This window comes from Protomyctophum parallelum (genome assembly GCF_964188405.1).
Source record: "Protomyctophum parallelum genome assembly, chromosome: 1".
Classification (NCBI taxonomy): Eukaryota; Metazoa; Chordata; class Actinopteri; order Myctophiformes; family Myctophidae; genus Protomyctophum; species Protomyctophum parallelum.
The window spans coordinates 73,462,883-73,478,099 of NC_139697.1; the positions used below are offsets into that span (position 1 = coordinate 73,462,883).

Below are 15,217 nucleotides of genomic sequence, written 5' to 3' on the forward strand. Positions count from 1 at the left end.
AGGGTGGAAAGAAATCACGGCACTCCATCTTTAAGTAGTACACTTGATACCATCTCACTGGCTAAGCACTGACCTGTGCTGAACGAAGATGTCTATCAGCTCAGGTCTCAGACCGGCCAGGCTGTGCCTGTGTTGCCGTGGGTAACCAAAGCTCCGGCACTCTGTGGGCACCTCCCCCTGTTCCTCTCCTGGGAGCAGGAAGTTGAGATCCCGGGGGAAGGTCCGCAGAAGGTCCAGGATGTAATGCCGGCCATCATTACCCAGAATGCCCTTGGTATCTATGGAGGAGTAAAGCTCCACGGGCCTGTCGCTGTCGTCGAGCACTGTGTGACGATGAAGTCTCAATGGGCCGCTGGTCTTCTCCAGCAGTTCCATGAACCTATACAGAACGAAGGTTAGAAGTTAACTTCAGGCGTGCAGCGGTGAGGGTCAGGTTAAGAATGGAAAATAAATTAAATAATGTAGATAAAGCTGCAATTCATAAGTTGAATGTCCTTCTTAGGATTCAAACCCAGGCCTACCACGCGGGATGCAACATTTAAACCAGTGAGCTACGGAAGAAGTAACTAGAAATGCACTCTGTCGAGGTGCCAACTTGCGCATCCATGGCCTACTTACTAATGTCTATTACAACTGCTGTTCTAAATCCTTTAGACCTGTAATTGACCTTATACCAACCTTGAAACGTACCTTAGTTACATAACATCACCATCAACAGCCAATAAGGGACCACCATTCTTACCTCGACATACATAAATACATACATACATACATACATACATACATACATACAGTCTAGCTTAAACTTGGACTCAGGGGGGTGGACGCCTCTGCCTTGCATAGTCCCCAGTGAATAGGCAGTTGGCCCTTCACTGGTAACCCTATTTTGGACTCATTTTAAATATATGAAGGTATTGCGGGCAGGGATTTTTACCAAAAAGCCCCCCCTTTTAAAATACATACACACATACATACCTACATACATACATTTCAGAAGTTTTAGCAGTTTTTAAGGACCCACTTTTAGGCCAGTGCACCAGAGCAAACTCTTGCCTTTTTTTAAACCCTACCCATTTTAACCAAATACATACATACATACTGTACATACATACAAGTGTTGGGTCAGCTACATGTAGCTTTACTTACTTTTTAATTATTTATTTGATGTTTTTTTCCAGTAAGAATTGAGGCTTGGATACCTGTACGTATAGTGGAGTAAGCATTGATTGATTGATTGATTGAAATATTTATTAACAGTTTGTAGAATTTACAGTACATTTTAAGCACAAACTCAATACAAAGACTGTCAACTGTGAGTGGACGACCCAATTAAGCATTACACTTGTTTACAACAGGGTCCACATTGTTCAATTCATCAAAACATTTAAAGACATACAAACATTTAGAGACATACAAATAGACATTTCTATGTAGCTAAATTCATCATATGGGAAGCAAAAAAGGGAAAAGATACAATATACAGTGAGGGAAAATGGGGTGGGGGGGGTGGGGGGGATTCAGATTTTACAGAGGCCAGTTTCGAATTGCAGCCATCCGTAGGTGCCCTTTGAGAGCGGTTTTGAAGGAGTCAAGGGATTCACATGTCTTAATGACTGTTGGTAGGGCGTTCCACATTTTGGTGGCATAGGAGCGAAAATAATTTAGTCCCTTGTTTGTGCCGAATCTGGGTTGTACATGGTTTGTTGCACTCCCTCTGGTGTTGTGGGTGTGGACTTCGTTTACATTAAGGAAGTATTTAGGTACATGGGTATCTTGGTGGTGTATCGAATCTTGTGGACCAGACCCATTGCAAGATGCTGTACTCTGTCGACGACCCTAAGCCATCCCAGCCTGTCAAAGTGGGCAGGGGTGAGGTGGGTTCGGGGGGTGAGGCCAAGTAGGAGCCTGACCAGTTTGTTTTGGGAGGTCTGGAGCCTTGTTTTAAGGGCCTTTGAGGTGCTGTGGTACCAAGAGGTGGATGCATAGTCAAAGAAACCTTGTACGAGGGCTCCTGTTAAGGTCTTCAATACTTTGAATTATTAAGTTAAGCTATGTAAAGCATGTAGCTGACCCAACACTGTAAAACAGTGAATCGTGCTAATTTGCCTATTAATTAACTTCAATAGACCTATTGCTTACTCCACAATACGTGCAGTTATTCGAGCCTCAATTCTTACTGGAAAGAAACATCAAACTAGATAAAGTGCCTCTCGGGGGCTACATGTAGCTGACCCAACACATACATAAATACATACCCAGCCGATCAGTCAATCACTGCGCAAGTAATAACTAGAAAATACTGTTCCTGAAGAAACAGTGTGGGCTCGAGTAGCTCCCTACTCGACCATGATGTATGACCCACATGACCTCCCTCTGTCTTCCAATTGGTTGACCCACATGACCCACAGCTCAACAGAAAAACGGGCCCGGGAATAAGGATGTACGATAACAATAGTGGATGGGCTCGCTGCTCGATGATGAGAATACAATGCGCGAGCGAGCGTGTGTGTGTGTGTGTGTGTGTGTGTGTGTGTGTGTGTGTGTGTGTTACCTTGGGTGTGTGAGGACAATCTTTCCGTGGTCATTAGATCCATAGACAACACTTTCCTCCTGGCTCTTCTCCAGTATCCCAGCAACTATAGTCTGGGCAATAACACGGTAACCACGGTAATCCACCACTGCTGTACCGAGTGTGTATAACCCCTCTGTGTCGACGGCTGCATATGCCTGTACCAGAGAATGCAAGCCATGATAAAAATGCCACCATTCTGGCAATGAAAAACAAAGTTGATATTGCAACAGGAAAAGGTTAAAATACTGTTGATTACATTTATTTGTGTTAAAATGACAAGAAATAGTGGGGAAGAGTGGCAGATGGCATACCTGTACCCCTCTTTGGTCACAGTTGGCGGCTGTGTGGGCAGCAGCATTGCCCCCTAGTGGGCGGTAGTGGTCTGATATGTCAAAGCCCAGGCTGAAGAACATGCTGTTCCAGATGAACATCTGCATATGGGGCGCCTCTCCCGGGTTTATCGCCATGACGTTACCGTCGACAACCGCCATGGCGCCTTGTGTTGCGGCAGCAACAAAATCGCTGTTGGTCTGAATGGAGATTGTTTACTCTAACCAAACAGGTTTCAAAGTGCTAAGTAGTAGCAGTATAGAAAGGCATCACATATCAACTATTATTTCCCCAGGCAAACTGACTTAACTGTGGAGATATACACATTAACAGATTCACCCTGGTGTAGGTAGTTGTCTCTTATTGCTTTAGGAAGTCTAGTGCCTTTCCCTTAGTATAAATTGGTGGTGATGACACTTACTCTAGATCAGATTAAGTCACTTTCCCTTGACGGTTTGTGTCTAGAGTGGATATGTGCAAATGAGATACGGTGGGTTCTAGACTGGATCAGACTGGTTCATTTCATTTGGAATATAAACCAGACACTGCAGAAAGCCTGGTGACACAAGGTTAGCCGAGGACACAGTTGGTCAGGAAGCTCACCTTGAAGATGTTTCTCTCTCGCTGCAGGCGCTCCTGGACAGTGTTCCGGGGGAGTTCCCTGCAGCACTGCAGTTCCTCGTTCCAGTCCCGACTCTGGGCTCACAACACACATTATTACTACCACCGCCCAATAATCGCATTATCTAATATGAAAACGGCATTGTGTGTTTGTAAGTATGTGCACGAGTACTTTGTCCTGTGATTTCCGCTACACCTTGTGTGTCTCTCACAAAGTACTAGAGTGTGTGCTTATTGTCCGAACATGCTTTGATGATGCATCATGTGTCCACCACCTGTCCAGCTGTGTGCTCGTCCTGGCCCATTCGGATGGTGTGCGTCTCCTCCGCCCTCACCCAGTCCAGGACATGGTCTCCGTGGGGGGCTGTCCAGGTATACACCTGGAAAGGCGTGACTATCCGCTCATACGGATGTCGCTGGACCCTGGATTAATGGCAACCAGTGGTAGAAAATGCTTTTCTGTTACACGGTCAGAATGGGGGATTTTATATATTTTTTTCTATCTGTGCCTCTTTGGACATTGTCTTTGTTCAATACCTGGTAAGTAAATAATAATACTATATGTAAGTAATAAAGATGATATTCTTATTGTTTTCATAAAGTAGCTTCTTTGTTAAAAAAAAACATCTCTTCTCATGCTCACCTCTTTTTCTGGAGGGCACTGTAGTTTTTTCTGAAGGCAGGGCTAACTTGACTCAGCAGCTCCACCAGCGAGTGGCAAAGGTTATTGGGCAATGCCGGCTTGGGGTTAAAAGTGAAGGCAGTTGACCTGCAAATGTTAGCAAAGCACATACTTGAAAAAGACAAATTTGCCATCATGTCAAGCAATCATGAAGATTTCTTGGTTTAGACACCTTAAATACTAGTAAGCTCCAACACTATGGATTCTATGTTCTGATCAGAGAAAAGTTTTGTTGTTGTTGTGGAGGAGTCTTTAATGTAAATTCTCAATTAGAATTAGCCGATTAGCTGTAGTAGTCATATAGTCACACAAACTGTTTTATGTTCACAACGTGTCCCAGATACTCACTGGTTGAGGTAGAAACCGCGTGAGGAGGATGTAATGTTAAGGTCTCGGTCCTCCATGGTGACAACATTGATGTACATGAGGTCCCCATGCATCTTCCTGTTTCCTGGAGGAGGGTTCCAGCTGCTCATAGTGAGAACTCGCAGGCACTGCAAAGGCTACCAAACATACATTTTCATTTGATTCCACTGTCTTAAGTAACCATTCATGATTCATGACTGATTTGTTTCGTCCGTCTGTCCGTCCGTCGTCCGTCCGTCCGTCCGTCCGTCTGTCCGTCTGTCATCAGGGTTAGACATGCAGGCAAATGTAATAATGTATTATAGTAAAAGCTATAATTATTCCATAACATTTCCACAACAGCTTGTTTAGAAAATGACAAAGCATGCCATAACAAAGAAGAGGATTCTGGCTATTACAGGCTGGTAGATATAAATAAACACCTTGAACCACCTGTTTGAGGGGAGAATTCCAAGTTCCACATAGGGTTTCATGCAGGTCAATTGTACCTCGATAAAAGATTTTCATGTCTTTGATGTCACGTCATATTCTTTTCCATACAGTAACAGTACATAGAATCACAAGAAAATGCTTTTACCTTCCAACTGTTTCTCACTGGCTGCAGTGGAGTAAGGGGGCACTCTTTGCATCCAGGGAGGATGTACTCAGGGGGGCTACAATCAACCGTCTCCTTCTCTGAAGCTCGCCTCTTCCCCCCACTTTCCTTATCTGCATGGACAAACAGGGTTGAACGATCACAGAAATACTGACTGACTGTGGTAGGCCTACTGACTGGTTCTGACTATGGTTCTGACTCACCGGCGTACGGGAGGCTCCGCAAGTGATGGGGGGGGGGGGGGGGGGTGGAGGATGGGGACGGCAGCAGGGGGTCTCACTCGCCCGAAGCAAAAACTCTAACTAATTAACTCTGCGATAGATCTTGGTTGGCCAGTGGCCACCCATTTTACATTTGAGATCAGCCCGGGGAGTGACATCATCGATGTCCAGCGTTGCCATTGTCTGTGGGAGGTCCATGTGCTTCAATGTTTTCATCTGTTCTGTTGCTCCCAGACTGGAGCATGGATTTATGGGCAGAGCAATGCGGAATGGGATATTTTCCAAATCGCAGAGGGGGGGAATATTAAACAACGTAGAAGATGGTAAGTGAGTCTTCCGTAAGGCTATACTGTGGTGAAAGGGCCTCCACCCTCCTCCTTGCAGGAGGGCCTCGAGATTTTGAGGGATGCCACTGTTCTGACTATGGTACTGACTATGGTACTGACTATGGTGCAGACTGGTACTGACTATGGTGCAGACTGGTACTGACTATGGTACTGACTATGGTGCAGACTGGTACTGACTATGGTACTGACTATGGTACTGACTATGGTACTGACTATGGTGCAGACTGGTACTGACTATGGTGCAGACTGGTACTGACTATGGTACTGACTATGGTGCAGACTGGTACTGACTATGGTACTGACTATGGTACTGACTATGGTACTGACTATGGTGCAGACTGGTACTGACTATGGTGCAGACTGGTACTGACTATGGTACTGACTATGGTGCAGACTGGTACTGACTATGGTACTGACTATGGTACTGACTATGGTGCAGACTGGTACTGACTATGGTACTGACTATGGTGCTGACTATGGTACTGACTATGGTGCTGACTATGGTACTGACTATGGTGCAGACTGGTACTGACTATGGTACTGACTATGGTACTGACTATGGTACTGACTATGGTGCAGACTGGTACTGACTATGGTACTGACTATGGTACTGACTATGGTACTGACTATGGTACTGACTATGGTGCAGACTGGTACTGACTATGGTACTGACTATGGTGCAGACTGGTACTGACTATGGTACTGACTATGGTACTGACTATTGTGCAGACTGGTACTGACTATGGTACTGACTATGGTGCAGACTGGTACTGACTATGGTACTGACTATGGTGCTGACTATGGTACTGACTATGGTGCAGACTGGTACTGACTATGGTACTGACTATGGTACTGACTATGGTACTGACTATGGTGCAGACTGGTACTGACTATGGTACTGACTATGGTACTGACTATGGTACTGACTATGGTGCTGACTGGTACTGACTATGGTACTGACTATGGTGCAGACTGGTACTGACTATGGTACTGACTATGGTGCAGACTGCAGAGCTACCAACCTGGACAAAATTTGTGTACCAACCACGCAATTCTAGGCTTATAGACACCTATAATTGCGTGGTTGGTACACAAAATGTGTGCAGGTTGGTAGCTCTGAGACTGGTACCGACTATGGTACTGACTATGGTGCTGACTATGGTGCAGACTGGTACTGACTACGGTACTGACTATGGTACTGACTATGGTGCAGACTGGTACTGACTGGTACTGACTATGGTGCAGACTATGGTACTGACTATGGTACTGACTATGGTACTGACTATGGTACTGACTATGGTGCAGACTATGGTACTGACTATGGTACTGACTATGGTGCAGACTGGTACAGACTATGGTACTGACTATGGTGCAGACTGGTACTGACTGGTACTGACTGGTACTGACTGGTACTGACTATGGTACTGACTATGGTACTGACTGGTACTGACTGGTACTGACTATGGTACTGACTATGGTACTGACTATGGTACTGACTATGGTGCAGACTGGTACTGACTATGGTACTGACTATGGTACTGACTATGGTACTGACTATGGTACTGACTATGGTGCAGACTGGTACTGACTATGGTACTGACTATGGTGCAGACTATGGTACTGACTATGGTACTGACTATGGTGCAGACTGGTACTGACTATGGTACTGACTATGGTACTGACTATGGTACTGACTATGGTGCAGACTGGTACAGAGTACAGACTATGGTACTGACTATGGTGCAGACTGGTACTGACTGGTACTGACTATGGTACTGACTATGGTGCAGACTATGGTACTGACTATGGTACTGACTATGGTACTGACTATGGTGCAGACTGGTACTGACTATGGTACTGACTGGTACTGACTATGGTGCAGACTGGTACTGACTATGGTACTGACTGGTACTGACTATGGTGCAGACTGGTACTGACTATGGTACTGACTGGTACTGACTATGGTGCAGACTGGTACTGACTATGGTACTGACTGGTACTGACTATGGTGCAGACTGGTACTGACTATGGTACTGACTATGGTGCAGACTGGTACTGACTATGGTACTGACTATGGTACTGACTATGGTGCAGACTGGTACTGACTATGGTGCAGACTGGTACTGACTATGGTACTGACTATGGTGCAGACTGGTACTGACTATGGTACTGACTATGGTACTGACTATGGTACTGACTATGGTGCAGACTGGTACTGACTATGGTGCAGACTGGTACTGACTATGGTACTGACTATGGTGCAGACTGGTACTGACTATGGTACTGACTATGGTACTGACTATGGTGCAGACTGGTACTGACTATGGTACTGACTATGGTGCTGACTATGGTACTGACTATGGTGCTGACTATGGTACTGACTATGGTGCAGACTGGTACTGACTATGGTACTGACTATGGTACTGACTATGGTACTGACTATGGTGCAGACTGGTACTGACTATGGTACTGACTATGGTACTGACTATGGTACTGACTATGGTACTGACTATGGTACTGACTATGGTGCAGACTGGTACTGACTATGGTACTGACTATGGTGCAGACTGGTACTGACTATGGTACTGACTATGGTACTGACTATTGTGCAGACTGGTACTGACTATGGTACTGACTATGGTGCAGACTGGTACTGACTATGGTACTGACTATGGTGCTGACTATGGTACTGACTATGGTGCAGACTGGTACTGACTATGGTACTGACTATGGTACTGACTATGGTGCAGACTGGTACTGACTATGGTACTGACTATGGTACTGACTATGGTGCTGACTGGTACTGACTATGGTACTGACTATGGTGCAGACTGGTACTGACTATGGTACTGACTATGGTGCAGACTGCAGAGCTACCAACCTGGACAAAATTTGTGTACCAACCACGCAATTCTAGGCTTATAGACACCTATAATTGCGTGGTTGGTACACAAAATGTGTGCAGGTTGGTAGCTCTGAGACTGGTACCGACTATGGTACTGACTATGGTGCTGACTATGGTGCAGACTGGTACTGACTACGGTACTGACTATGGTACTGACTATGGTGCAGACTGGTACTGACTGGTACTGACTATGGTGCAGACTATGGTACTGACTATGGTACTGACTATGGTACTGACTATGGTACTGACTATGGTGCAGACTATGGTACTGACTATGGTACTGACTATGGTGCAGACTGGTACAGACTATGGTACTGACTATGGTGCAGACTGGTACTGACTGGTACTGACTGGTACTGACTGGTACTGACTATGGTACTGACTATGGTACTGACTGGTACTGACTGGTACTGACTATGGTACTGACTATGGTACTGACTATGGTACTGACTATGGTGCAGACTGGTACTGACTATGGTACTGACTATGGTACTGACTATGGTACTGACTATGGTACTGACTATGGTGCAGACTGGTACTGACTATGGTACTGACTATGGTGCAGACTATGGTACTGACTATGGTACTGACTATGGTGCAGACTGGTACTGACTATGGTACTGACTATGGTACTGACTATGGTACTGACTATGGTGCAGACTGGTACAGAGTACAGACTATGGTACTGACTATGGTGCAGACTGGTACTGACTGGTACTGACTATGGTACTGACTATGGTGCAGACTATGGTACTGACTATGGTACTGACTATGGTACTGACTATGGTGCAGACTGGTACTGACTATGGTACTGACTGGTACTGACTATGGTGCAGACTGGTACTGACTATGGTACTGACTGGTACTGACTATGGTGCAGACTGGTACTGACTATGGTACTGACTGGTACTGACTATGGTGCAGACTGGTACTGACTATGGTACTGACTGGTACTGACTATGGTGCAGACTGGTACTGACTATGGTACTGACTATGGTGCAGACTGGTACTGACTATGGTACTGACTATGGTGCAGACTGGTACTGACTATGGTGCAGACTATGGTACTGACTGGTACTGACTATGGTACTGACTATTGTACTGACTATGGTGCAGACTGGTACTGACTATGGTACTGACTATGGTACAGACTATGGTACTGACTATTGTACTGACTATGGTGCAGACTGGTACAGACTATGGTACCGACTATGGTACAGACTATGGTACAGACTATGGTACTGACTATGGTACTGACTATGGTACTGACTATGGTACTGACTGGTACTGACTATGGTACTGACTATGGTACAGACTATGGTACCGACTATGGTACAGACTATGGTACAGACTATGGTACTGACTATGGTACTGACTATTGTACTGACTATGGTGCAGACTGGTACTGACTATGGTACTGACTATGGTACTGACTGGTACTGACTATGGTACTGACTATGGTACTGACTATGGTACTGACTGGTACTGACTATGGTGCAGACTGGTACTGACTATGGTACTGACTATGGTGCAGACTGGTACTGACTATGGTGCAGACTGGTGCTGAATATGCTTCTGACTATAGTGCTGACTGGTTCTGGTGCTGACTATGGTACTGACTATGGTGCAGACTGGTACTGACTATGGTACTGACTATGGTACTGACTATGGTACTGACTATGGTGCTGACTGGTACTGACTATGGTACTGACTATGGTGCAGACTGGTACTGACTATGGTACTGACTATGGTGCAGACTGGTACTGACTATTGTGCAGACTGGTACTGACTATGGTACTGACTATGGTGCAGACTGGTACTGACTATGGTACTGACTATGGTGCTGACTATGGTACTGACTATGGTGCAGACTGGTACTGACTATGGTACTGACTATGGTACTGACTATGGTACTGACTATGGTGCAGACTGGTACTGACTATGGTGCTGACTATGGTACTGACTATGGTACTGACTATGGTGCTGACTGGTACTGACTATGGTACTGACTATGGTGCAGACTGCAGAGCTACCAACCTGCACAAATTTTGTGTACCAACCACGCAATTCTAGGCTTATAGACACCTATAATTGCGTGGTTGGTACACAAAATGTTTGCAGGTTGGTAGCTCTGAGACTGGTACTGACTATGGTACTGACTATGGTGCTGACTATGGTGCAGACTGGTACTGACTACGGTACTGACTATGGTACTGACTATGGTGCAGACTGGTACTGACTGGTACTGACTATGGTGCAGACTATGGTACTGACTATGGTACTGACTATGGTACTGACTATGGTACTGACTATGGTGCAGACTATGGTATTGACTATGGTACTGACTATGGTACTGACTATGGTACTGACTATGGTACTGACTATGGTGCAGACTATGGTACTGACTATGGTACTGACTATGGTGCAGACTGGTACAGACTATGGTACTGACTATGGTGCAGACTGGTACTGACTGGTACTGACTATGGTACTGACTGGTACTGACTATGGTACTGACTATGGTACTGACTGGTACTGACTGGTACTGACTATGGTACTGACTATGGTACTGACTATGGTACTGACTATGGTACTGACTATGGTGCAGACTGGTACTGACTATGGTACTGACTATGGTACTGACTATGGTACTGACTATGGTGCAGACTGGTACTGACTATGGTACTGACTATGGTACTGACTATGGTACTGACTATGGTACTGACTATGGTGCAGACTATGGTACTGACTATGGTACTGACTATGGTGCAGACTGGTACTGACTATGGTACTGACTATGGTACTGACTATGGTACTGACTATGGTGCAGACTGGTACAGAGTACAGACTATGGTACTGACTATGGTGCAGACTGGTACTGACTGGTACTGACTATGGTACTGACTATGGTGCAGACTATGGTACTGACTATGGTACTGACTATGGTACTGACTATGGTGCAGACTGGTACTGACTGGTACTGACTATGGTGCAGACTGGTACTGACTATGGTACTGACTGGTACTGACTATGGTGCAGACTGGTACTGACTATGGTACTGACTGGTACTGACTATGGTGCAGACTGGTACTGACTATGGTACTGACTGGTACTGACTATGGTGCAGACTGGTACTGACTATGGTACTGACTATGGTGCAGACTGGTACTGACTATGGTACTGACTATGGTGCAGACTGGTACTGACTATGGTGCAGACTATGGTACTGACTGGTACTGACTATGGTACTGACTATTGTACTGACTATGGTGCAGACTGGTACAGACTATGGTACCGACTATGGTACAGACTATGGTACAGACTATGGTACTGACTATTGTACTGACTATGGTGCAGACTGGTACAGACTATGGTACCGACTATGGTACAGACTATGGTACAGACTATGGTACTGACTATTGTACTGACTATGGTGCAGACTGGTACAGACTATGGTACCGACTATGGTACAGACTATGGTACAGACTATGGTACTGACTATGGTACTGACTATGGTACTGACTGGTACTGACTATGGTACTGACTATGGTACAGACTATGGTACCGACTATGGTACAGACTATGGTACAGACTATGGTACTGACTATGGTGCAGACTGGTACTGACTATGGTACTGACTATGGTACTGACTGGTACTGACTATGGTACTGACTATGGTGCAGACTGGTACTGACTATGGTACTGACTGGTACTGACTATGGTGCAGACTGGTACTGACTATGGTACTGACTGGTACTGACTATGGTGCAGACTGGTACTGACTATGGTACTGACTGGTACTGACTATGGTGCAGACTGGTACTGACTATGGTACTGACTATGGTGCAGACTGGTACTGACTATGGTACTGACTATGGTGCAGACTGGTACTGACTATGGTGCAGACTATGGTATTGACTGGTACTGACTATGGTACTGACTATTGTACTGACTATGGTGCAGACTGGTACTGACTATGGTACTGACTATGGTACAGACTATGGTACTGACTATGGTGCAGACTGGTACTGACTGGTACTGACTATGGTACTGACTGGTACTGACTATGGTACTGACTATGGTACTGACTGGTACTGACTGGTACTGACTATGGTACTGACTATGGTACTGACTATGGTACTGACTATGGTACTGACTATGGTGCAGACTGGTACTGACTATGGTATTGACTATGGTACTGACTATGGTACTGACTATGGTGCAGACTGGTACTGACTATGGTACTGACTATGGTGCAGACTATGGTACTGACTATGGTACTGACTATGGTGCAGACTGGTACTGACTATGGTACTGACTATGGTACTGACTATGGTACTGACTATGGTACTGACTATGGTGCAGACTGGTACAGAGTACAGACTATGGTACTGACTATGGTGCAGACTGGTACTGACTGGTACTGACTATGGTACTGACTATGGTGCAGACTATGGTACTGACTATGGTACTGACTATGGTACTGACTATGGTGCAGACTGGTACTGACTATGGTACTGACTGGTACTGACTATGGTGCAGACTGGTACTGACTATGGTACTGACTGGTACTGACTATGGTGCAGACTGGTACTGACTATGGTACTGACTGGTACTGACTATGGTGCAGACTGGTACTGACTATGGTACTGACTGGTACTGACTATGGTGCAGACTGGTACTGACTATGGTGCAGACTGGTACTGACTATGGTACTGACTATGGTGCAGACTGGTACTGACTATGGTGCAGACTATGGTACTGACTGGTACTGACTATGGTACTGACTATTGTACTGACTATGGTGCAGACTGGTACAGACTATGGTACCGACTATGGTACAGACTATGGTACAGACTATGGTACTGACTATTGTACTGACTATGGTGCAGACTGGTACAGACTATGGTACCGACTATGGTACAGACTATGGTACAGACTATGGTACAGACTATGGTACTGACTATTGTACTGACTATGGTGCAGACTGGTACAGACTATGGTACCGACTATGGTACAGACTATGGTACAGACTATGGTACTGACTATGGTACTGACTATGGTACTGACTGGTACTGACTATGGTACTGACTATGGTACAGACTATGGTACCGACTATGGTACAGACTATGGTACAGACTATGGTACTGACTATGGTGCAGACTGGTACTGACTATGGTACTGACTATGGTACTGACTGGTACTGACTATGGTACTGACTATGGTGCAGACTGGTACTGACTATGGTACTGACTGGTACTGACTATGGTGCAGACTGGTACTGACTATGGTACTGACTGGTACTGACTATGGTGCAGACTGGTACTGACTATGGTACTGACTGGTACTGACTATGGTGCAGACTGGTACTGACTATGGTACTGACTATGGTGCAGACTGGTACTGACTATGGTACTGACTATGGTGCAGACTGGTACTGACTATGGTGCAGACTATGGTACTGACTGGTACTGACTATGGTACTGACTATTGTACTGACTATGGTGCAGACTGGTACTGACTATGGTACTGACTATGGTACAGACTATGGTACTGACTATTGTACTGACTATGGTGCAGACTGGTACAGACTATGGTACCGACTATGGTACAGACTATGGTACAGACTATGGTACTGACTATGGTACTGACTATGGTACTGACTATGGTACTGACTGGTACTGACTATGGTACTGACTATGGTACAGACTATGGTACCGACTATGGTACAGACTATGGTACAGACTATGGTACTGACTATGGTACTGACTATTGTACTGACTATGGTGCAGACTGGTACTGACTATGGTACTGACTATGGTACTGACTGGTACTGACTATGGTACTGACTATGGTACTGACTGGTACTGACTATGGTGCAGACTGGTACTGACTGGTGCAGACTGGTACTGACTATGCTTCTGACTATAGTGCTGACTGGTTCTGGTGCTGACTATGGTACTGACTGGGGCTGACTATGATGCTGACTATGGTGCAGACTATGGTACTGACTATGGTAGTGAGTCTGACTGATGCTAACTAGACGCTATGAGACAGATTTGATAATGTTATGAGAGAAAAGTCTTACCTGTCTCTCCCTCTGTGTAGATGCTGAGATAGGACAGGGAACTGCCATTGACACCGTTATGGGCATCTGTGGGGTCGAGGCTCCTCAAAAGGTCCCGCACGTGTCTCAGATGAAGACGGGAGTCACGCACCGTGTAAGTCTCTGTAATGGCAGCAGGAGGGATGTGTTTGGCATGTAGATACAGATGCAGAGAGAAATTGTTGTGGTCTGTTAAAACCTGAGGAAGACAAGTCCTAGAACATTGTAAACTATTTATTACTATGGCTATGTTCAGACTGGCAGATAAAATCAGTTTTTTTGCCTATTCCAGATTGGAATAAGTTTTATTAAGTCTGAACCAAAAACACAAGAAAATGTATTTTTGCTATTGCGATTTGAACCACACTCCTCTGTAGTTTGTAATTTGATTCAAATCTGCTTTCTAAAGATGTGTCTCAGTCTGGACCCTCTGTAGCTCATTGATGGACCCTCATGGACCATGTCGTATGAC

The 15,217-nt window shown here is 45.3% G+C and overlaps 1 protein-coding gene across 1 annotated transcript in view; it reads right to left on the minus strand.

Moving 5' to 3' along the window:
- The window catches only part of LOC310875731 (clustered mitochondria protein homolog), a 30,689-nt gene that overhangs the window by 11,646 nt on the left and 3,826 nt on the right, over positions 1-15,217 (minus strand). The window contains exons 6-14 of the mRNA XM_083789051.1: positions 14,728-14,868; positions 5,149-5,279; positions 4,554-4,708; positions 4,167-4,292; positions 3,799-3,946; positions 3,506-3,598; positions 2,884-3,102; positions 2,552-2,727; positions 74-379 (exon numbers count right to left, since the gene is read on the minus strand). Of these exons, the coding sequence (XP_083645177.1) occupies positions 74-379; positions 2,552-2,727; positions 2,884-3,102; positions 3,506-3,598; positions 3,799-3,946; positions 4,167-4,292; positions 4,554-4,708; positions 5,149-5,279; positions 14,728-14,868 (1,495 nt within the window). The remainder of the gene's footprint in view (positions 1-73; positions 380-2,551; positions 2,728-2,883; positions 3,103-3,505; positions 3,599-3,798; positions 3,947-4,166; positions 4,293-4,553; positions 4,709-5,148; positions 5,280-14,727; positions 14,869-15,217) is intronic.